This window comes from Chelmon rostratus, chromosome 9 (genome assembly GCF_017976325.1).
Source record: "Chelmon rostratus isolate fCheRos1 chromosome 9, fCheRos1.pri, whole genome shotgun sequence".
Lineage (NCBI taxonomy): Eukaryota > Metazoa > Chordata > Actinopteri > Chaetodontiformes > Chaetodontidae > Chelmon > Chelmon rostratus.
Window position 1 is genome coordinate 6,809,572 of NC_055666.1, and position 22,631 is coordinate 6,832,202.

General features: G+C 42.1%; 1 protein-coding gene across 1 annotated transcript; it reads left to right on the forward strand.

Annotated features, from left to right (window-relative positions):
• The first annotated feature begins 33 nt into the window (after window positions 1–33).
• On the forward strand, window positions 34–22,260 carry fmr1 (FMRP translational regulator 1). Its single transcript, XM_041943723.1, has 15 exons — window positions 34–419; window positions 4,317–4,369; window positions 4,470–4,563; window positions 5,029–5,100; window positions 5,720–5,868; window positions 6,195–6,288; window positions 6,492–6,608; window positions 6,846–7,016; window positions 9,416–9,494; window positions 9,623–9,750; window positions 9,987–10,073; window positions 11,111–11,357; window positions 11,821–12,021; window positions 12,634–12,713; window positions 13,545–22,260. The coding sequence occupies exons 1-15, from the start codon at window positions 369–371 to the stop codon at window positions 13,743–13,745; spliced, it is 1,824 nt and encodes a 607-aa protein (XP_041799657.1). The 5' UTR covers window positions 34–368; the 3' UTR covers window positions 13,746–22,260.
• The last annotated feature ends 371 nt before the right edge of the window (window positions 22,261–22,631 follow it).

Below are 22,631 nucleotides of genomic sequence, written 5' to 3' on the forward strand. Positions count from 1 at the left end.
ACGTCACATGGAGAGAAGCAACCAGCAGTAGCTGCTCCACCACTAATCACACATTAACATAACTAGCTAGTAGGAGCTAATATAGCTTGCTACATAATTCGCCTTTGATTTATCATACATCCGGAATTGCAAATCTTCAAGAAACAAACGCAAGATTCATAGACGGTGCAAAACGGGAAACAACATTACGGTCACACACAGCTATTGTGGCCTCTTCTTGCATTCAACTGACAGGCTGTTTTGGCTAGGTAGCGAAACCAACGATTGCAAACTCTGCCTTGGCTAGCGTCAGGCTAGCCAGCTAGCTAGCTAGCTACTAACGTCGCTAACGGTGGTTAGCTAGCTAGCGAGCTGTAGTAACTTGCGTCATGGATGAACTGGTCGTGGAAGTGAGGGGAACAAGTGGGGCCTTTTATAAGGTAAGTTGGTGGCTTTAGTAAAGCTTTCTCGTGTCAGTTATTACACCATGCACAAACGTCAGGCTAACTGACGCGAAATTGTCTTGCCGGACTAACGTTATCATGGAGATACCTGCTCGTATCTCCGGGCCTCGGTGCTTCTGTCCAGCCTCCGCCGGGACGTGGAGCCTGAAAATCTGTAAACAAAGCTGACGCTAAGCTGCCGCTACGTCCTGAATGCTGCAAGCTAAACGTGTTAGTTATCGGTTATGGTGATGTTGCTAAACCAGTGCAGTTGTTGTAGTGGTAATGGTAGTTAATTTAGGTGTGATTGTAACCTAATGTCATCTGGAAAGTGATGGGCAGGGGTTGGTGGCAGAGACACAGGTGCAAAAAATCGGTCGTGATTTGTGTTTTTCAGAGTAATTTGGTTTTGGATGAGTTGAATGTTGCTGTTGTTTTGCTTTGTCCGTAAATTTCCCTGATTGGGCAGGTAGTTTTTGTTTCATCAAGGCTGCTCCTGAAGTCTTTTGGGGTCACTCTGAAGACAAGAGTCAACAAGTTGGAGGAGCAGGAATTTGAGGGGTTGTGCATTTGGTCATATAGTGCAGACTAATGAGAGAAGGCAGGGTCTGACAGCCTGCTTATCGATCCTCAGGTAGATATTAATATCCTGGTATCCATCCTGTGATCAGTGTTAGAAGTAGTTAAATCCCTTGGTTTAGCTTTACCACTGTGGGGGGGTGGGGCGGGGAGGTTCAGTTACAAGTAAATATACTAATAAATACTAAATATACTACGTTTGAATGTTGATTAACTAGTAGTCAACAGCTGCAGCTCATCTGGAAAAGAATATACTGAAGCGTCCAAAGTAAAACTGCTCTTTGTAACAGATTTTGGTGGAATCAAATTTGTATTTTCAGTTTTGCTGGACTGTCATGTTTTAGGAGGAGTGACGTTAACAGAGTTAAAGAGAGTTGGTAGGGTAGCACCAGCTCACATCCGCTGACTGTCTACTTGATTGATAACAGACCAGTGACATTAAAGATAAATATTCCAGTAGTTAAGTTGCAGAGATGGTGAAGCTGAATTGTGATGGTTTGTAAATATTGGCCTAAAAGTAGAGGCTTTGTTGCTGCCAATCAAATGTAAGGAGTATGAAGGCATGCATGTGCAGCACAGCCATCAGAAAGCATTTCGAACAAGTGTTGAGTCGGCATGCAAACCATCCTGCACACCACTGGAGCTGCGTTCATTATAGACTCTCATAATGCATTCATGCCAGCTCAGTCATTTGGAACGTCTAAAGAAGTCAAGCATTTCACTAAAGCACACTCCTGATTTGAACATAAATATAAATCCTGTCTGGAAATTAAAAAGTTAATTATTTTCCTTGACTTAGATGTTTAAGGTGGCAACATCAGCAGTAGATATACTTTATTCTCTTAGTTGGGTGTGGTTCTGGGCAAACATATCACTGTATGTGATTTTTGGCATTCAGTTTGAATACTGTTTTATTATTTGGCATATGTTATTATATATATCAAATTGTAGCACTTAATGCCAATAACCAATTTCAGATTAGTTTAAGAGATCCACAAAATGTACTTAAAATAGAGCAAAAGGCAGACTTTGCCAGCTGCTCAACTTTTGCTGCTTGCTGCTGTTAAGCGAGCGAGATCATTAGACTGAACTGCCATGTTTTCACTTCATTCCACAGTATCTGAATCACTGAACAAACTGCTGATGTGGGCTGTGATGCTGAGGTGTGTTGAAGTTGATTTTGAAAACTGCACAAGCGTTGAGTCAGTCTCTGAGTCTGCTCATTGAAACATTGTAGGCTTTCTTGAAATAAGTGATACTAGGCCTGAGTATAATACACATTATTAGCTACATAACTGTCTTGGACTGTGCTTCATATTCTACTCATAGGCCGATTTGCTTTTTGTATGGAGCTGCTCACTGTTTTTAGCTGTGACCAGTGGTATAATTCACTCATTTATTGTAAATTCCCCAGCTCATATATAGAGCTGTAGGATACTGAGGTGTGTGTCTGACTCAACCACTCTGGTGCTGTACAGTAACTCACTTGGTAAGAAAGTGGACTTTGATGTTTGGGTCCAGGATACTAATCCCAGAAGTGGCAAACTTGGCACTGCACTTGTGCAGGGTTTAATAGACCCAAGTAGGCTGGAGGTTATCACAGTTTTTCATGTTTTGTTGTTGTTGTTTTTAAAATTTGAAGCTAAAAGCACTTTTTAGGTGTATTGCTTTTAATTGTCATTTAGTGTGAACTAAGCCGTTAGTGGAAGCTTTCATTGGACGAAAAACAAAAAACCCTCAGACTCCATTCAGGAGCTGCGTCTTGTTATTACAGTTGGGACCAAGTATCAAGGGGATGTTTTCAACACGCGCCCTTTCTCTTGTAACACTGAAGTCTGCTACTAACTGCAGCTGCCGTTTGCTCAGTTTGCCGGGCAGCTGGTGGTCCTGCTGTCGCTGACTCGGCCTGTACTGGGAGCTCGGAGCACCAGGGGAGTGTTGGTGTTTACACCGCCAGCACAGGAGGTTTTTTACCGCCGGGAGGAGGTTTTCAGGGCCAGGGTGGGGGGACACAATGGGGAATGCTAGCTGGGAGCGGGCCCTGGAGTGGGCACCAGAACCGGAGACAGGGGAGGACGCAACCTGAACACTGCCGGACCATGACCTAACACAGCCTCTGAGACTGATGGAGGCCAGTTTATGACCGTGTTTTGAACAAGACTTGTGTGATGTTATATGTTGAAATAAATTAATATAATGTTCAGACCCCATGCTGGTTGTTACGACACATTGTGAATCGTTATCACTTTTGCTGTTAGTGTGTAAAATTTACATTTTAAAGGTAGATCGTAAACTTTTGCTCTGATCTTTAAAGAACAGATCAGTATCATAACTGTGGTCGTCTACAAACATGAAAGTCTTAACTGAGGAAAATCTCCTACTAGAGCAACAAATGGCATAAAAATCATGATATCATCATTAAAATGCACACTTTTAGTTGAAGTTGTAGTTTTATTGATAGGTAACCACATTTGTTTCAAAAGGAGTGCAATGATTTTCACTTTCATTTTATATTTTCATGTACAAATCTTCATCATTACAACACCAAAAAGATTTTCTCCAACATTAAACAGTAAATCCTCCTGTGATGAGGACAATTCATAGTTTGATTCTGCTCATGTGGCAGAACCCTTCAGTATTCAACACCACACACACTGCACCTAACTTCCTAGAGACAACACTACAGCGTCTCATACTGTACCAACTACCTTACTTGTTTTCAGTAGGTTAGTTTATAGTATCAAATTAAAATTTCTCTTTTTTTGTATTTTATTTCCAAACTAGACCAGCTGAACATGGCTTGTAAACTTCTCCTCAAGTTGACAGTTCAAGTAGTCATAACCCTGTAAGGAGTTTTTTACAGGCATGGTCACAGGTCAAGGAAGTGTGTTGGTGAAATAGAAAAGATTTCCCTGAATCAGTGGACATTTTGAGAAGCCCTCCTTTGGGACATTTTTGCTTCATTTCATGCATTACTGACTCTTAGCTTACCATGCTAATGCAGCCCTTAGACTAGACTCTGTATCTCTCCCTGTATCTTTCCTTCAAGGCATTGCATGTCCTACTTGCAGTACTTGACACACATGGACAAAGGCTGTGTACCACCAAACCTGACTGAAGGCCAAAGCCCAAACCCACAAAGAAGGAATCAGTTTGGACTATTTTGTTGCTAACAGCTTGGGCTGGGGTCAGGCTTCGGTAGCAGAATTGTAGCCTTGTACATGTTTGATGCCATTACAGGATTGACTATTCCAAGAGGTATGTCAAACCCTGGTCCCTCTAACTGTTGTCACTTCACCTCTGTGATTCTTGTAGGCTTTTGTGAAGGATGTTCACGAAGGATCAGTCACTGTGGCATTTGAAAACAAGTGAGTAATGCGCATACACAACAAAATGTTGCAAACTGCAAAACTTTTTGCCAAGGATGACATTCACACTTTTGTAAATGTGTGTGTCCCTGTGTCCCAGCTGGCAGCCAGAGCGTCAGATCCCGTTTCAGGATGTGCGCTTCCCTCCTCCAACAGGGTTCTGCAAGGAGATAAATGAGAGCGATGAGGTGGAGGTGGGACTCGCTCAATACTCGTTCAGTTTCAATCAGATGTGGTTTGTTTTATCCCATGTTACACATCAAATAGCTGCTGTTGATGCTTCTGGCTGCAGTTCATATTTTTCACCAAGGGTTTAAGAAAACACGTCATCACGAGGAGAGCTGAACATCCACGAGTAGGAAGTGAACGATTGGGAGGAAAAAGCAGGAGCCATTAGCAACATTTTCCTTCTTTGTTTCATTTATTTTTCCTTGATTTTTGTATTCATCATGTTTTTTTTGAAGATACAAAATGAATGGCAATAAACTGCAGTATTAGTTTTCATTAAATTACAACAACAAATCAAAGAGCTTAAAGTATGATAGTGTGCTCATGTAAAAGCAAAATAAATGTTTTTTTTAATGTAAATAATTAATTCTTTGTTTTGTAATATGTTTATGTGGCATATGGTGAGTGTGTGTGTGTGTGTTTGTTGCCAGGTATATTCCAGGGCTAACGACAAGGAGCCATGTGGATGGTGGCTGGCCAAAGTTCGCATGGTCAAAGGAGAGGTAGGACTCAGACCACAGTCTAAGTCTGGGTTGCATGGTCATTGTACAGTGTAGGCCTGGGTTTCAGCCTGTCAGTCAAATCAAAGCACCAGCAAGTAGCATTGCAATGTCACTTTTCATATTAGTTTTCATTGTTTCATAAAGTATAATGTTTCAAAATACCCAGAGAAATATAAGTAGTACACCATCATCATGTGGAGGCTGGTGTTGGTTTTGATGCTAGTGAGTTTACTGCCGGTGTTTAAGGTCTCACTGTTCCTGGCTCCAGACTTCCACTTTTGAATGACTGACTGGAGGACTTAATTTAGGCTAATCTGTCAGACGTGTCTCACTGCTGTGAGCTATTCTGCATTTTGTTCTCTGGCCTGGTTTTAAGACTTTGTCTCATCTTCTGTCTTCTGCGCCTTTAATCTCCTCCTGTCTGTCTTTCTCTGTTTCTTCTGTGTTGACCACATTCTGTTGAGAAAAAGTGAATTGTTTTTAAAACTGCTATTTAGATTTTATGCATTGGTACACAATTGTCACTCATAGTTTTTATAACCATGATATCGCACCTTTTGCTTCTCATAATGTGCAAAACCAGATCACTGACTTCACCCTTGTCTCTCTGTATCTCCAGTTTTACGTAATAGAGTACGCTGCATGTGACGCGACATTAAATGAGATTGTGACGCTGGAGCGGTTACGGCCGGTTAACCCGAATAAGCCAGCCACCAAAAACACCTTCATCAAGATCAGACTGGACGTACCTGAGGATCTACGGCAGATGTGAGTTGATATATAGACAGTTGTCTGTCCAGCGAGTACACCTCAGGGCTTGTAAGTAGCCCTTTTTGTTGGATAAATTTCAACAGGTTTTGTGCTAAGAAATTTGAAAGGGTTGTCCACAAAGAAAAGTCAAGGAACTTGAGTAAAATGAATAACTGGGCCACATATGTGCATGTTGATATTAGGCTCTGAAAAAGCTAAACAATAGTTCTCTGTGATGAAGTGGACGTATGTGCACATGTTTCTAAATAATCAGCAATGATTCCTGAATTATTTAAGGACATGAATTAATATGACATGAACTATTTGTGTAACTCTGTTGACAGGTGCTCCAAGGAGTCAGCACACAAAGACTTTAAAAAGGCCGTGGGAGCGTTCAGCGTCACCTACGACTCAGAGAAAAAGCAGCTGGTCATTTTGGTTCGTTAAACTTTTAAAAAAAATTTTTTCAACTTAAGGAAATTAGATAAAGATGTCTGTCCACTGCTTAAATTATATTTTATACACATAATCTAATTATTTGTTACCGAATCGAAATGGCGTCATTTAGCTGATGACCTCAATTAATAGCACATCCCAAAGGCAGATTCTTTGTGTGAACTAAGCTTTGATTGCTCTCTCAGTCGGTGAATGAGGTCACAACAAAGAGGGCCAACATGATGAGTGACATGCACTTCAGGAGCCTCCGCACCAAGCTGTCGCTCATGCAGAGGAACGAAGAGGCCAGCAGACAGCTGGAGGTAGATACGCGCACACACACACACACACAATGAGGTCAGTGGTCAACAGCCATTTCACATGTATGTGTGTTCTTGTGTGCCTGTGTAGAATTTGATCATTTTGCAATTAAAAGTGATTACAGCTTTATTAAAGCATTGCCCACCAGGAATCACTTAACTCTGACTTACTCTGTTGCGGCAGTGCTGATGCTTTTGCTCTTATTCTTTCTCCTTGTCCCTCTCGTTGTGTTTCTGCAGAGCTCCAGGCAGCTGGCATCACGGTTTCATGAGCAGTTTGCGGTTCGGGATGACCTGATGGGTCTGGCCATCGGGACTCATGGGGCAAACATTCAGCAAGCACGTAAAGTCCCAGGAGTCACTAACATAGACCTGGACGAGGAGACGTGCACCTTTCACATATATGGGGAGGTAAGATGGCTCTACTGAGAGGACACACTGATGAACATGCCCATGTTGTCCCTGGATTTATGAGTACAGACCTGAGTGTAGAGAGGTTACCTTCCATGTTTACTGTGTGATCTGGAAAAACAAGTTTAAAAGCTTCTTGTTATATATGTTAAAGATAAACGTGAGTGAGGAAGGAGGTGTCAGAAGTTACAGTTAGGGATGCACGATAACTGTTTTTTAAAACCGATACCGATAACCGATAACTTTCAGCTCCTAAAGGCCAATACCGATAACCGATAACACACACATATACCTAACATCATGACATCAATACCACGAACAAAACCAAAAACAGTTTTGACTCTTTAAATGAAGAGATATTTATTTTTCCAATGAAAAACTATTGGCAAGCCTCTCAAACATGTTCTTAAAGCTATCAAACAAACCTATTTGATATCTCACATCAATTTAAATAATGTGCATTACTTACTGATATAAAAATAAAGGCCCCTTGAAATGATGCAAATACATGCATCAGGCTTACAAACTGAAAAAGTGCATTCCAGAAGTTTACAAAAAATAAATATACATAGAAAATTAATGCACTGACACAAGTTAGATTCAAACATTTCTATTTAAACAAACTGAAAAAGTGCATTCCTCAATGACAACAAAAATAATGCACAGTGCATATTGTACTGACAGAAGTTAGAAGACGGCGCTCTTAAATACTCAATTCTGATTGGTCAATCGCGAAAATTCAGCTGTGTTCCTAATAGTCACAGAGTAAAGGGGCAATCCCTTCATGTACCATGCTCAATAACAAATCGCCAGCTGATTTGAGAGGCAAAATATGGAGCGTTTTCCGTACATTATTTTTGATTTGTTTGGAGAGGACCAAACACTTGGCTGGAGAATGATGTCCCCCGCAAAAAAGACGAGAAAAGTAAAGAACAATGCTGGACCGACAGGAGGAGCGATATTAAGACACAAAAGACTTGAGGACGCAGAGATTGACCAGATTAAAGCCAATAGACAGGAAAAAAACACCAAGAGAAACGCAGCATGGACGATCGGTCTGCTAAAAGACTGCTGAGTGGAGACAAAACTGGAGACAGATTTTTTGATGTCTGACGCTGAAAGCAGAAATCAGCTGATGCGGGACTTTTATCCATCAGTCCGAAAAAATAGCGGTAAACCAAACTCTGTCTCCAGCTACGTCTCTCTCAGGTCTGGGATATCCCGTCACGTCTCCACATTTGACAGGATTTCGCTGAATAGCTGTAAAAAATAAGTTATCCTGCCTGCCGGCCTGCGCACAGTGAGAGGCGGTTGCTACGCAACGTACGTGTTTACTTTCAGAGCCGCTGCGCAGTGAGAGCGGTGACAGGCGAGAGTAGGCTCATTTTAAATCAATAAAATATGTTTTAATCCGTATTTTGTGACACACTATTTAATGCTTTAGTAGTAAGCCGTGTTCTAAGCGGGATAACGTATAGTGAGCAGTTTCCTACGGAGAAGCGTCGCATCGGGCTTCTATGTCATCCTGAAGGAAGATACATGATCCCTTACTGAGACTTATCTATGTAAACAAACTGAAGAAGGGCAGTCCATAGTAAGTCAAGCACCATCACGTCCATGATTAAATCTCCAATAACCTTAGCCCGTGGGACATCTGTGGCAAATTTCTTGGACTTATCGAAAGCCTCGCCGACGCGTAAGTCCCGGTGGCTTCTTTGCGGCTGGCTTGCTAACGTTAGCGTCTTTAGCAGGCCGGGCGTCCTCATGCGCTTTCCAAACTCCGTCAAAGCGGTGGTTATGTTTCAGGTGACTGATTAGGTATTAAAGCTTGTGCCATTTCTCGCTCCTAGTGGAACTCGCTTGGAACATTTGTTACGAATAACCAGCGAACTGTCTCCTTCGGAAACTTTGAAGAAGTCTGAACTCTGTTTTCATAAGCACGCTGTGCCGCATGCTGCATTCAAGGTGTAACGTACATTCCCCCGTTCCCTCGTTTGCCAGTCGTTCTTTCGGCCTATTTAAGTTCATGTTTCTATTATTTGTGTGTAACATGTGAAAAAATACTGCGAATATTAATTCAAGTCAGCAACTAGCAAAATTATGACCGAGTTAACGAGTTGTTTTCTGGCATGAAGGGGTATTCTTGATTTTTCCCAGTGAGAAGGAGTTTTTCTGATTATGCCAACGTCACTTGAACGCAGCATTCACTACAGGCCATTCGGGTCTCATAGTGCGAGCGAGGCACTGCCGTGCTGACAAAAACATATGTTATCGGGGCTATTCGTGATGATATCGGACTTATCGGAATGACGTCATAATTTCCTGTTACCGGCCCGATATTTATCGGCCCGATAATTATCGTGCATCCCTAGTTACAGTGTGTGTTTTGTGCTTCAAAGGACCAGGATGCTGTACGCATTGCCAGGAGCTTCCTGGAGTTCTCTGAAGATGTCATCAAAGTTCCCCGGAACTTAGTAGGTGAGAAAATCACTCAACTGAGACACTGACATTCTTGTTCCTGGACTTGAATTTATCCAAGAATTAGCCAAACTATTAAACTTCAAACTCCTAGCAGACTGTGACCGATGATGTTTTTGCCCTTATAGGGAAGGTGATCGGCAAAAACGGCAAACTGATCCAGGAGGTGGTTGATAAGTCTGGGGTGGTGCGGGTTCGCATTGAGCCTGAGAATGACAAAAAGCCCTCGGCGGCAGCGGCGGCAGCAGCAGACGAGGTCAGCGGGAAAGAAAAGACCCAACATATCTGTCTGTTAACCAGGATTAACAGCTGAAAGCTATTTGTTTAAACTGTATACTGAAGTCAGGCTCAACCCTCGTACTCCTAAATCACTGACCTCTGATCCCAGTAATGAATATATCTTTACCGCTGCTGGTGTGCATCATTTGAGCATAGACCAGATGCAACACAACAGAATTCATCTTTCTTTCTCTTTCTGACCCTCTCTCACAGGGAATGGTGCCATTTGTATTTGTGGGGACCAAGGAAAGCATCTCCAATGCTACAGTACTGCTGGACTATCACCTCAACTACCTTAAGGTCTGTGTAATCAGTAGGCGACATGAGGGGCAAGAAATACTGAATGACTTGAGCAAAAAATGTTTTTCCACAAAACGTCTTCCTCGCTGCTGAAGCATTTCAAATACAATATTCATGAAGGGATATGAATAACTCAGAGGCAAAGGACTACTTTTATTAGCTTTCTTGCCCAGAGTTAGATCATTGTCACTCTCATGTCTGTTGAAAACAGGCGTGGCAAAGTTATTACTACCATCCCTTTTTAAAACACAAAGCATTTCACGGGAAACATACAATATACATAGACGCAAGGAAAACTCCTCACTCTGTTGGGGTGGTTAGAACTACAAAAACATGATTCCACTGTGGTGTTACTCGTCATTAAGTTAGTCATGGGATTAGCGTCAGTTGGCAGCAGCTGATATGACCTGGCTGGTGCTGCAGGTAGAGGGATGAGGGGCAGCCATCTCAGCCAGAAGGTCTAGAAGAAGAGGTGTGGTAAATTAGGTTAAACATTAGGGCTACATACGGTCATCTTGACCGCTCTGTAGGAATGACGGTGAATGGTGGACAGCAGTCAGAGTGGTTAGAAACATCGCTTTTCTGCAGTTTCAAAGTTGTCTTCTTATTGCACATACGGTAAGGAGCCTAGTAGGTGTTATCTCGAGTAATATCTTTCATTCACAGAGGGCTGAGGAGAGAAAGATCATAAATTACACCAAAAACCAGAGTTTCCAATCCGCTAATCACACTGTTGTCTTCAAGTACCAATTAGAGAAGTGACCTTAATTGGGGGGGGGGGAGGGGGGGGGGGGACTATACACACAATAGTCACGTTCTAACCATATTTGCCCCCAATACCGACTGAAATAACAGCTAATGATCTGTAACACATTACAGAAAAACGCATTATCAGAGACTGTTGTCCACAGACTTGTTACCCCAGAGCATCCACTACGCCTACACCCCCAAGATGCTGCAGAACGTTTAAATCCAGGCTACTATTGTGCTCGCAAACATCGTCATTCTCATGTTTTTTGAATTCTTCATGTCCACAGGAAGTGGATCAGCTTCGGCTGGAGCGCCTTCAGATAGACGAGCAGCTGCGACAGATAGGAGGGGGAGGTGGAGGAGGAGGGACGGGGCCTCGAAACCTTAAAGACAAGGCCTACGTGTTCGATAACGGCATGGGGCTGGGGATGGGGAGAGGAGCGGGCGGAGGCGGAGGAGGAGGGAAGCCCTACATAGGAGGGGGAGGAAGAGGTGGCAGAGGGCGGAGAGGAGGAGGTGCGGCTTTCGCCTCAGGTACGATGAAATTAAGTGAATTCATTCAGTTGTGTTTAAATCAGTTCATATCATCGTTTTCAGACACTGTGCTTGTACACATAAAAGTTAAATTATGTGGTGCTTTGATATAAAGCAGTCATCTCAGCTAGGTCCAAGTACAAGTGCTGTCATTGGTTTGGATGAATGATACAATGATGAAGCAAAAGAGCTGATTCTCTGGCTCAAATCGAGGTTATTTTCAGCCATATTTGATGAGAAGTAATTACCTCACCTTTTGTGCACAGTGGCCTCATTTCTGGGTGAAATAAGTGTTTGGACTTCTGATATTTGAATGGATAATTTATGAAACATCCAGCTAGTACAAGGCTGTAATCATCGAACAGAGAATGTGTTCCCCAGGCAATGATTTTATTATAAAACAAAACAATTATTCGGTGCTTAATGTTTAGATGAGGTTTGACTTGTGTCCTCTGTCCTCAAGGCACCAACTCAGAGGCGTCCAATGCTTCAGAGACAGAGTCGGACCACAGAGACGAGCTCAGCGATTGGTCGCTGGCCCCCACCGAGGAACTGATGACAGGAGGAGGGACCCTGCCCAGACGGACAGATGGGAGGAAGAGAGCAGGCGGAGGAGGGCTGCGGGGACGAGGGGGGAGAGGAAGAGGAGGGGGAGGGTATAAAGGTAGGCAGTAATTATCATTGGCTCGCATCCATCTTTTTATAGCGATCTCGCGTCACTCAGGATTGTCCTCAGCAGGTATTTCTAGGAATTTATAGAGAGAGGAGTCAAATATGTGCAGTTAAAAGCTTCACAGACTTTCTCCCATTTAGATATACAGCTGTATTCCTATTATCTGTCTACCATTTGACTGGAGATGAAGCTTATTTTGAAGATAATGACTGGAGATGATCTTTATTCAGGTTACAAAAAATGAGAAATAAGAAGGAGATAGAAACAAATGTGTAGTGAGATGCTTTTTGTCAAATGACAGAAGATATTAAGAATGCTGCTGACTCCATTCACTAATACGTTCTCACTGAGTGTTTGCTTTTCAAGGAGATCCACATTTACATTGAAAAAAGACTTCCCACAGACATAAATCTCCTTGCGATGCATTGATTTAACCTTGTTTTCAATCTATGTGCCAGCGAGCTGCTGTCTTAGGCTGCAGCGGTTTGTGATGGTTCTGACAACATGACAGTGAGACGGTAGTGTCGGATTTCACTTCGTCCTAGAACTGGTTTTGATGGGAACGAGGATGATGAGAGTTGGGCTTTGTTTGTCCCGGTTTAGGTGACGAGATGCAGTGGAGCGAGCCGAGACCTCGTCACATCAGAGACCCCAAGACGAGAGTCCAGGAAGACACTCTACAGGTAACACACACGCACCTAATGATCGTTGTGTTGTATTTAAATCTCAGCAGGACCAAGGACACACAATGACACAGAGCTGCTTGTTTAAATGAATTATTGGAGAAGAGAATGATTTAAACACTCACAGACATCTATTTTCTGATCCGGGCGTGTCTCATCTGGGCGTGTCAAGTGTCTCAGGGTAGGAGATCAGTCCAAACTGGCCAAAAAGACATATTTGATCCTCTCCTTTGAAGTAGGATAAACGCATGTTGCCAGCTTCCCTAACCTAGGAAATGACTCCTGTGTCAGTCATTGCTGATGATCAATCTAGAGCCGATGGCAGAGGGATGATTTGAAGACAATGAGCTTATTAAAATATTCCATTTTGACCAAAACCGAATTGTTTTACAGAGGACAACACATGCCCTCTCTGCAGAAACTCCCCTGCAACAACTATTTCTGCAGTATTTAATCAAACTTGGCTCATGCAGCACCTCCAGTATTGTGTGGACTAAAACTCTGATTTGAACACGGTCGCATTCACACAGCTTATTGGTGATAAAAAACTGCAATATTTCATTAGAATTTCTACTTTGGAAATGTTGTAAGATGGTGATGTCCCACAAGTTACTGAATGTCAGAGTAGGAGGCTTCATGAATAACTCTGTCCTTCTGAAGCAGAAGTATATTTCGTCCTATCTTAACTTTCTGCTCGATTCCCACGAGTTATTCTGAGACACGTGTTGAATATGTCCCAATTCATTCACGATCTTGATTTTGATCACTTTCACTGCCACTCGTAGCTGTGAAGTGTGGAACTAGACCGTATGTGCTTCCTGTCTCCCACAGATCCGTGTGGACGGTAACAACGAGCGTAGCGTGCAGCACTCCTCAGGGGGGCGAGGAGGAGGAGGCCCTTCCTCATCCCAGGGTGGCGTCAGCGCCGGCGGTGAGGGCCCATCTCGTCATCACCATCAGAGGCCCATCAGAGACCGAGGGATGAAGAAGGACAAACAGGACGCTCCTCCGCTGGTGAACGGAGTGTCGTAGATACACCACTGGAGGACCCTACTCACTTAGACACACACACACTCAGAAACACACACACACGCAGGCAACTTGTCATAAACCATCATAGAGTCTCTCTCGTTTTTTTTCATTCTCTGTCTTTGTCAAACACATGAATACACATATTTCATCAGCATGGAGGAGTTTACTGTAGTGAAGTCGTAGACCAGAGGAGATCTGGTATCTGCTGGTCTGCTCTGTTGAGGTACTGGTCTGGTTTGTTCTCGACTGATCCGGTCTGGTACATCCTGTTCTTCTCTGGAGTAACACATAAAAGAAACAGCACTTTTTGGACAAAAGGAAAAGAAGAGGAGGGATTTGACTAAAGCTCATTTCTTACAGAGGCATTTATCCCAAACATGCTCCCCCTCCCATCAAAGGCATATAATTGTTTACTTGTGTTTTAAAATCAACTAGATTGGATGATTTTTGTTTTTTCCGCTGCCCTGTTGGGACTGATCACAACAGAAAACAAAATGAGTAAAACAAAGTCATGGAAATAATTGGTTGACAGGAAGCGAGGTGTTATTACAGCCACTTCAGAAGGCAGGATGAAATATGTTCCCTCCTCCTCCTCCTGCTGCACACGTTAAACTTATTGTTACTGCAGATGTTTATTGTAGAGATGATCTGACAGCACTGGCGTCAGTGTTGCCCACAGGCTGAGAACTGATGTTTGGTGGTCTAAAGGTCTCGCAAGCTAACGCTTGTGAGTCAAAAGGAGCGCAGCATTGCATTTATAACAGAACTGTCCTGTGTAGAGAACTCATTTAGCTTTGTTCAGGTGCATTTCCAGAGAGACTTTAGAACTAAATTGATAAATTCCTAAACTCTTTTAGTTAATTTAGACCAACATATTGACACTTGAGCAAATCAAACCTGCGTTTGGGATCGGCGAAGTGGAGAGGAGTTCAGTTCTTGTTTCAAGATGAAAAGCCAACAGGGAAGCATGGGCAATGAAATTGCCGATGAATACTTATCACTGAAGTCTGTGTTTTGTTTCCTGTTGCCTGGATAATGTAAACTTCCTTCAGTCTGTTGGAGTGTCAGACTAAGCGTGGGTTCATATTAGCCCTCGCAGTGGGGAACCATAAATCTGAGGCACTCTGATGCAGATAAACTGTTAAAGAGCCTCTACAGAAGCAGAGATACTAACTCGGAGTCTTCAACAGGGAACAAAATGTCATGCACTGCTGTTCTTTTCAAAATGACTTGTCATGTGACTTTCGCTGCAGAAACCTTCAGTCCACACTGACTTCGTTCGACCTCCGTTCAGCCGTGTCTGCGCTCAGAAGCAGCAGTCTGTCAATACTAGCTCCTGAGATGCTGAGAGGACAGCGACTGGCCAAACTGTCTGTCAGAAATTTGCCACACAAAAATAGCTTTTAAGCAGGCTGCATGAGGATTACACAGGAAGACAGCGTTGTTTTAATTTCTCAACTCATTGGTTTTATTTCCCTGCACAATCTCCTTGATCAGTCATTACAAATACCATTAATAACCTCAGAACACTGCATGAACAGATTGTTTGTGTGAAGATTGCATTTCACTAAAGGCGCCAGAGGAGTAAAAAATAGATTTAAGCATAAACACATAAACAGCAGAGGGTCATCTCGAAGTCAGTGTGGATTGATGCATTTGAATCTATGCCATGAGATGGACATCATAAACGCTTCTGAGAACCTTCTCTGTGGGGATCAGCTTTGACACAAAAAAAACTAGACACTTAAAACATCTACTGTAAATCTCAGTACTCACTATCTCAGAAAATGTAGCAGTGATAAAATGATTCTGAATTCAGCCGACAGTGGCCAGAAACACAGGTGAAACCTGCATATTCACAACGGTGTACAGTCACTCTAAACTAAACTCCCTCCTGACTGAAGCCTTTACCACAGTGGTGAATAAAAGCTTCCAGAGAATCAATCCGACACATTCACAGCAACATTTCTGCACTAGTTTCTAGCAGCTCTGGACCTTCTCATTCAGTGAGGTTCTACTCTCCCAATCCTCATTTATCTCATTGGTAAAGACGTGCCAGCAGGAATCTACATCCTGTACCAGGCTGATGAGAGCCTTTTCAACCTCAACAGTGGGACTTTTCACACAGAGGGCTTAGGACTTGGCTAATTCCACTTATTCACATTTAACAGCATTGTCAGATGGACAGTGGCACAGTTAGTAGAGCAACTTTTGCTCTCAGATAAACCTGATCGGGTTGCAGGATTCGGCGGCAACATCATGATTATAGATCTCCTGTCACCTGATCGCATAAGCTTTTCTTTAATTTATGAAAACCTTTGTATTTAACCTTTTGTTTTGCAGTTAGACAACCTATTTGAAGTATTACTGCAAAAAAAACGACATCTCATTGAGTTATTATCTTGACAAAATAAACATTTGGTGTAAATTTTATTCCTCCTGGTTTTCCAACTTATTCTGTGCCCTCCACTCTTACCTAAACATTTTGTCTGATAGTCTTATTTTAAGTTCTTATTCTCTGTTAGCTGTATTTTGTAAATGGTAGGCCAGAGGATGGAGTCTGACTTTACTTCCAGTTACACCAAACTGTAATCGTCATGAAACCACAGTATCAGATACTGTTGACCGTGAAGGGTGCAGCGCACCTTTTGTGTGCATGATCTAAACTGTGCATTGATCTACTTCTTGCTTTCAAATTGCAGGACTGTGCATGTCACATGACTAAAAACCCGCTCTAGAGCCAGAGTGTAAAGTCAGGTTTAATGTCTTCAGGTCCAGTTTTCTGAGCCTCCTTTGTGAGATCTCCTCTCGATTATGAGCAGTGTCAGTCTGTCAGTTTTCTGCCACTCCTCTCATCATAATGAGGCTTTTTTTTTTATCTTTGTGCCTTGGATTTATGCTCCTCCGTTTCTGTGAGTTTGGCCCATTCTAGAAAGCACCTGACTGCTTAGAATAGATCAAAGCTTTTTATGCTGCCTGGTTTGAACCCATCTGTTTTTGGGGTTTTTTTTTTTCATACATGGGTGTTTCTTGTAGGGGTGATTCTGTGACCCTATGCATTTGTTTCAGTTCTTTTGGGGAGGTACGATGGTGCAAGATGACTTCTACAGTTTCTGTTGATTCATTCAGTCCCAAAACAGTTAAAGTCTTCTGTCGTTGCTCTAAACTTATCTGCCTCGTGCTGGAGCTCTGAGACACACTGACAGACTTACACAAAATAGGACTCGACTGTCGTGTCGTCAAAGTAACTCTGTCTAACCAGTGCAGGTTTCCAGACTTCAAACAAACAGACAAAACAAACAATGTGTTGACTTTAGGCTCTCATCCTGAGGTAATCCAACCTGCTGTTCGGTTTGACACCTCAGAGAGTTACTGACTTCATACATCTTGTGCATGGAAATATCCTTTGTGGCATCATCAAAATAAGCCAAGTACAATTTAGGTGGCATGAAGGCCTTTGAAGCTCATCTACATTCTCAGTTGTCCCAAATTGTATCCTAAAATGAACCTGACTGCCGTAACACAGGTGGGCTTGTGTAAAGTATTTGTAGATTTATGATTGAGGAGAGATTGATAATAGCGTTAGTTTGAATAAAACTGTTAAAATGTGAGAAAGTCACTGTAAAACAAAAATGCAAAGCAAAAAAAAAAAGTTTCTTGAGGTTTCTCTGAGCATTCATATGCTGATCAATGTGTCATGAAAACACTGTAGTACATCAAAATACTGCATCTCACTGTAACAAGTCTAGTATGATATTTAGGCTAGCAGATTAGCTGTGTGTAAATGTTACGGCATCAAGTACTTAACAGGCAAAGTTAGCCGTTAAATGTAGCTTCCCTTATTGCGGCGCTCTGAAAGGTTTATTTTGACATTTTGGGAAATATCGCATTCTTGCCGAAGGTTTGATGAGAAGATTAATACTCACGCCTGGAAGGTGAATATCAAGCCGCAGCCAGACAGCATTTAGCTTATCTTAGCTTAGCTAAAGACTGTGAACAGCTAGTATGGCACTTTCCAAAATCTCTGTACTGGCACCTCAGAGGTCTTGTTTAATCTGTACAAAAAAACTTCAAACAACCATTTTTGGCCTGTAGCGGGGTGGAACTGCCTACTTCTGACCAGACACAGTGACTTTGTGGCTAGCTGTTTTCCATTTTTTGTGCTAAGCTATGATAGCTGACTGCTGGTTCTAGCATCGTACTAACAGACAGACGTGAAAGTGGTAACGATCTTCTCATCTAACTCTTGACAAGAATTTTTCCTGAAGTGTTGAACTATTCCCATAAAAATGTCTTCAGCAGTGTCTTCAGCATAGCATACTGTTACTGTACAGCAGGGTAGATCAATTTCGGACCAAGCAGAAAAAACACAAAAGAGAAACTGGACTTCAAATTCAAAATAGCCACTGACTTACCATTTGGGGAAACAAACGCTCATCTTGTAGCTAGAAAACTGCGAATGCTCAGAGAAACCTCACCGTATTTTGTGTGACATGTGCCTTTAATTGTGGCTAGTATCACAACCTAGACATGTAAATCAGGGATGATGAGACGTTCATAATGGACCAGATGTGTAAAGGTGGCTGCTTCCTGTTGTGACATCATCGACTCACCCTGGGTCGTCACCGGCCGCGCTGAGTATTTCCGAGCTTCCTTTGAACTCAGAGGGCGGGCGTTAGCTGTACAGTGACTTTGACGCACCAGGGACCTGCCTGCTTTAACCTCCTGATCCTTTTTAAACACTGACGGTGTTGTATTCTTGTATAGTCGACAAACATGAGCCTGTAGCTTATGACCTGGCTCAGCTGATCTGTCAAATGGATTCAGTTACTTTCGTAGACTTGTGCAGTTCATGACCGTGAGTGGCCACTTTGACGCCTTTGGTTCTGTTTCAAAGTCAAAGACCGCTGTTTCTCCACACAGACCCCTTTTTAATAATGTCATCTTGAAATGAAGAATAGTGTAACCCAGTGAAACTTCATTCACCCGCTCTCTAACTGAAGACATGAAAGGAACTGAAAAGATTTCAGAGGTTGAGCCAGGTCTCATCTTTCCCAGAGATCAGTGTATCTTTCTAGTCTTGCGCTGCATGTACATCTTTATTATGGATTTTGGAGACTTTCTGTAGGTTCAGACACATGTTAAAAAGAGACATACATAAGTTTAGTTTTTTGAATCAGTGTTACTTTGTTTGATTTCTCCTCGACCTGAGTTCAGCTGCCAGTGATGAGTCCGTTTTCTGGCAACCATCAACTTGGAGTCACATGGAGATCTTAGAAAATGTCAAAGAAATGTTATGTAACATGAGTAATGACTGATGAAACAAGGTTTTTTTAGAAGTTAATTTCTCTTTTTCAGAAGTATTATTGGTGTCAGTTTCTCTCTCACTAATCGGTTAGGACCTTTGCTTTCACTGTCCCCAGTAAGCATTCTCTGCAGTGAAAGTAACCTCTATATTGTCAATAGAGCATCACCAGTATGGAGTTACTTTGTATTGTAAAAAAAAAAAAAAAAAAAAATCATGATGGAAAAAAGAAGGGAGGGTGGCATACTGTATATAATGATGTCATTATTTGTCTGAGAAAAGATTTGTACTATTGTTTCAAATGTGCACTTATCCTGATATTTTCTCTTTTTTTGCTGTTTAATATCGGTTAAATGCTAGAGCTCTTGATAATAAACTTAATGATGTGTGAAAAAATAGTATCCTCTGTAGCAGGGCTGAGCCACACACAGCTGTCATTAATAATGAAATGTCCATAGTGCTGCAGAACTCGAAAAGTAGCGTTGCATTACAGAAAAGGGTGAGTTTGTGTTTTTATCTGACAGGGAAAATCCACCCTGGAACTGAAAACCCACTTGGGAATTTTGACCGACATAATGACTGAATTTCAGTTTTCTGACAGACAGTGTTTTTAGTGAAGTTTGGGTTCATTTTCTGCCTAATTTCAGTTGCCGCAATATGTGCATTAAAGCTGAAAGTGATACTCCAAATATATGATTAATTTCACCTGTAGGGTTGGTGGCTCTTTAAAGTAGGCCGCTTTGTCTGTAATAGAGAATAGGGGTCATAATGGATGTCTGGAGACATTTCAGTGGACATTTGGACACTGTTAGACTCCCTTTAACTGACTGAAAGCAGCAACTTTTAAAGACCACCTTTACATTTTGGGTGGATTCGTGGGAAAGTACAGTTATGACCTTGGGAACAATTATTTGACCCCACAAAATCTGCACTCAGAGTCCACTTATTAGCTTTTTAGGGGTCTTTCAACCACATCTCACGGTCTTCCTCGGCAGATGAAGTTCGTTGTTGCTTACACTCACCTGTTGTCACATGACCGAAGTTCTGTTGTTAGGTCATGGAGGAGGATCCTGGGATTCAGTTAAAAGCTCAGGAAACTAGCAAGTGGACTTTGAGTTAACATTTTTTCATCAGATGTTGACTGGAGTGTCATTTTATAAATAATAACAAGAAAAAAAACTATTTTAAGATTTAAAGGAATAAATGAACACTTTCAGAAATTGAGTTAGATGAGACAGTCGATATCAAGCTCAGGTCTGTGCCCTAACAGCCAGGAAACCGTTAGCTTAGCATAAAGACTAGAAGGCAGCTGTCCAGATTTCAAAAATATACTTAAGATGATAATCTCATTTGTGTTGAACACCAAGAGAAAAGTAAGAAGTTGGAATAGTTCTGGCACATAAGTCCCTGTGTAAACAACTTTCAGTTTGTGTACAGATTCAACAAGTGAGGGACCTTCAGTGACCTGGGTCAGGGTCAGGACAGCCAGGCTGCTCCCTCCAGTCCATATGTCAAGCTAAGCTAACTGTCTTCTGGCTCCTCAGTCTGCACAGACATGAGAATGGTCTAGATTTCATCATCTAAATCTGTATTTTCCAAAATGTAACAGCTCTTTCAATCTCTGTTCTGCCAGCATGAAGAGTTTGCCTCTGACAGCACCCTGTGGGAGGAATGTTTTATGGTGGGTTTTCCCTTTAATTCCCAGTCACCAGACTGATGGCTAATGTTAAGTGTTTCCTTAAGATTTTCAACATTCCTTTTAATATTCTTTTCTTTTTGACTGGTGTAAAATTTCGATAAGGCTAAGCCAGCATGGTGCTGGTGGTGAGACTCATCTCCCAAAAGCCAGTTCCCCTTGAACTGACAAAAAGAGCCACATGCAGGTTTGCTGCATGAAGGTGTGACAGACCTTGGGGCTACATAAGTTGCTGAGTCTACACAGGTCCAACCTTCACATCAGCCCTGTTGTGTCACGCCAGAGACAATGAGTTTCTTTGCTTCTGCGGCTGTGCTTCAACCTGCTTGTTGGTGTATTTTATTGTGCCTCCAAACACCAGGTTAAAGGTGTACGTACTGCTGAAATTGAATGAGCAAAAGCAGTTGAATGGCTTTTTCATGCTTTGGTTTGATTTTTAGGGACATTACTAACAAACTGTAATGCTAGACCAAGGCTTGTACTAAAGTGGTTAATGTTAATTTAAAAAAATGTGGGAGGACTGTTGCATGCTGACCAGTTGGGGTCTTTCAAGAACTGTTGCTAAGAAAGCATTTTGACTATGGGAATCTCCAATAACTGACTGGTTGTGACATCAATATCCAATCCTGCTGTTTTCCAGTGACCTGCTATGGAAACGACTACTTAAGATACTGCATACAGTCGAGATCACGGCAGAACAATAAATGCAGCATTGGAAAGCATTGCAGATGTGGTCATATGGAAAGCTGCACAGGAACCCTACAAGTAGGTTTGTGAACCATTTGGGATCCAAACCAAGGAACAGTGTTCGCACATTTAATTCCCAGGATCAAGCTGAGTGCATTTTGATTCATGCTGGCGATTTAAGGTGTCACATGGGTTACCCACTGGCACTATGATAAACATTGCTGTGGACATCCGAGTTTTGCGGATGGACTGTTCTTAAGATGCTACTTAGCACTGTCTTATGTTTGCTGTTTTGGCATGGCACTGCGCTCAATGCAGTCCTCTGTCTCCAGTACATTAGAACAGTACCATAACATGTACTGTGGTCCCCCATGAAGTAGACCGGCACCATCAAAACTGTACAATCCTTAAAGCTGGAGTTTGCTTCTTTAAAATACTGAATTGCTGTGAACTCACGTGGAACTTTTCATATTAAAACTGGAACTGTATGTTCTGTTAACTCATTCCATGAACGGATGCTGTGAAGTCGTTCTCGTAAAACTTCTGGCTGTAATGTCTATCAACAGATTATATGGAGTGAGATCGAGGGTTTGGATCACAGATCTGTGGCTTCAGATAGTTGGATCTTTCCAGCGTCTTCATTGTAAACAAATGAAGTTACAGAGTGAAATTAAATTGGATTACAGAAAATAAATTCTGGCAGCTTTTCACATAATGACAAGTTTCATGTCAGTTGACAGGGTTGATGATAGTTTTGTATGTTGAGGGTGTTTTCCAGCAAAGTGCTTTTCTTGATATTCAGCTGTTGTCTTGAAAGGTGTGCTGTTCTAATGTTCTGGTGTACAGAGTGTTTTGTTTTTGTTTTTTTTTTACCCATGATCCAATGGGTTGCATAAGGCTGGTGGCTTAATCTGCACTGGGCGTGAATAACGTTCAATCCGTGTCGAACCCATGCAATGCTCAAATCTGAACGAGGCGTTAGACTGATTTAAGCAGTTCTTACTCCTAAAGCTACAATACTGTGTTGTGTTGTTTTAGCAAATGTGGCCAGGTCACGGAGGGGTTGACTCTACCTTGTCCACAAAAACCTTGATTTTGACATCCTCAGAAGAGATGAACAAAAACTGTATATGTCAAACACACACAGTTCTGAAACTTTCAATCGATTTAACTGGAGAAGTGTCTCATATGACCTTGT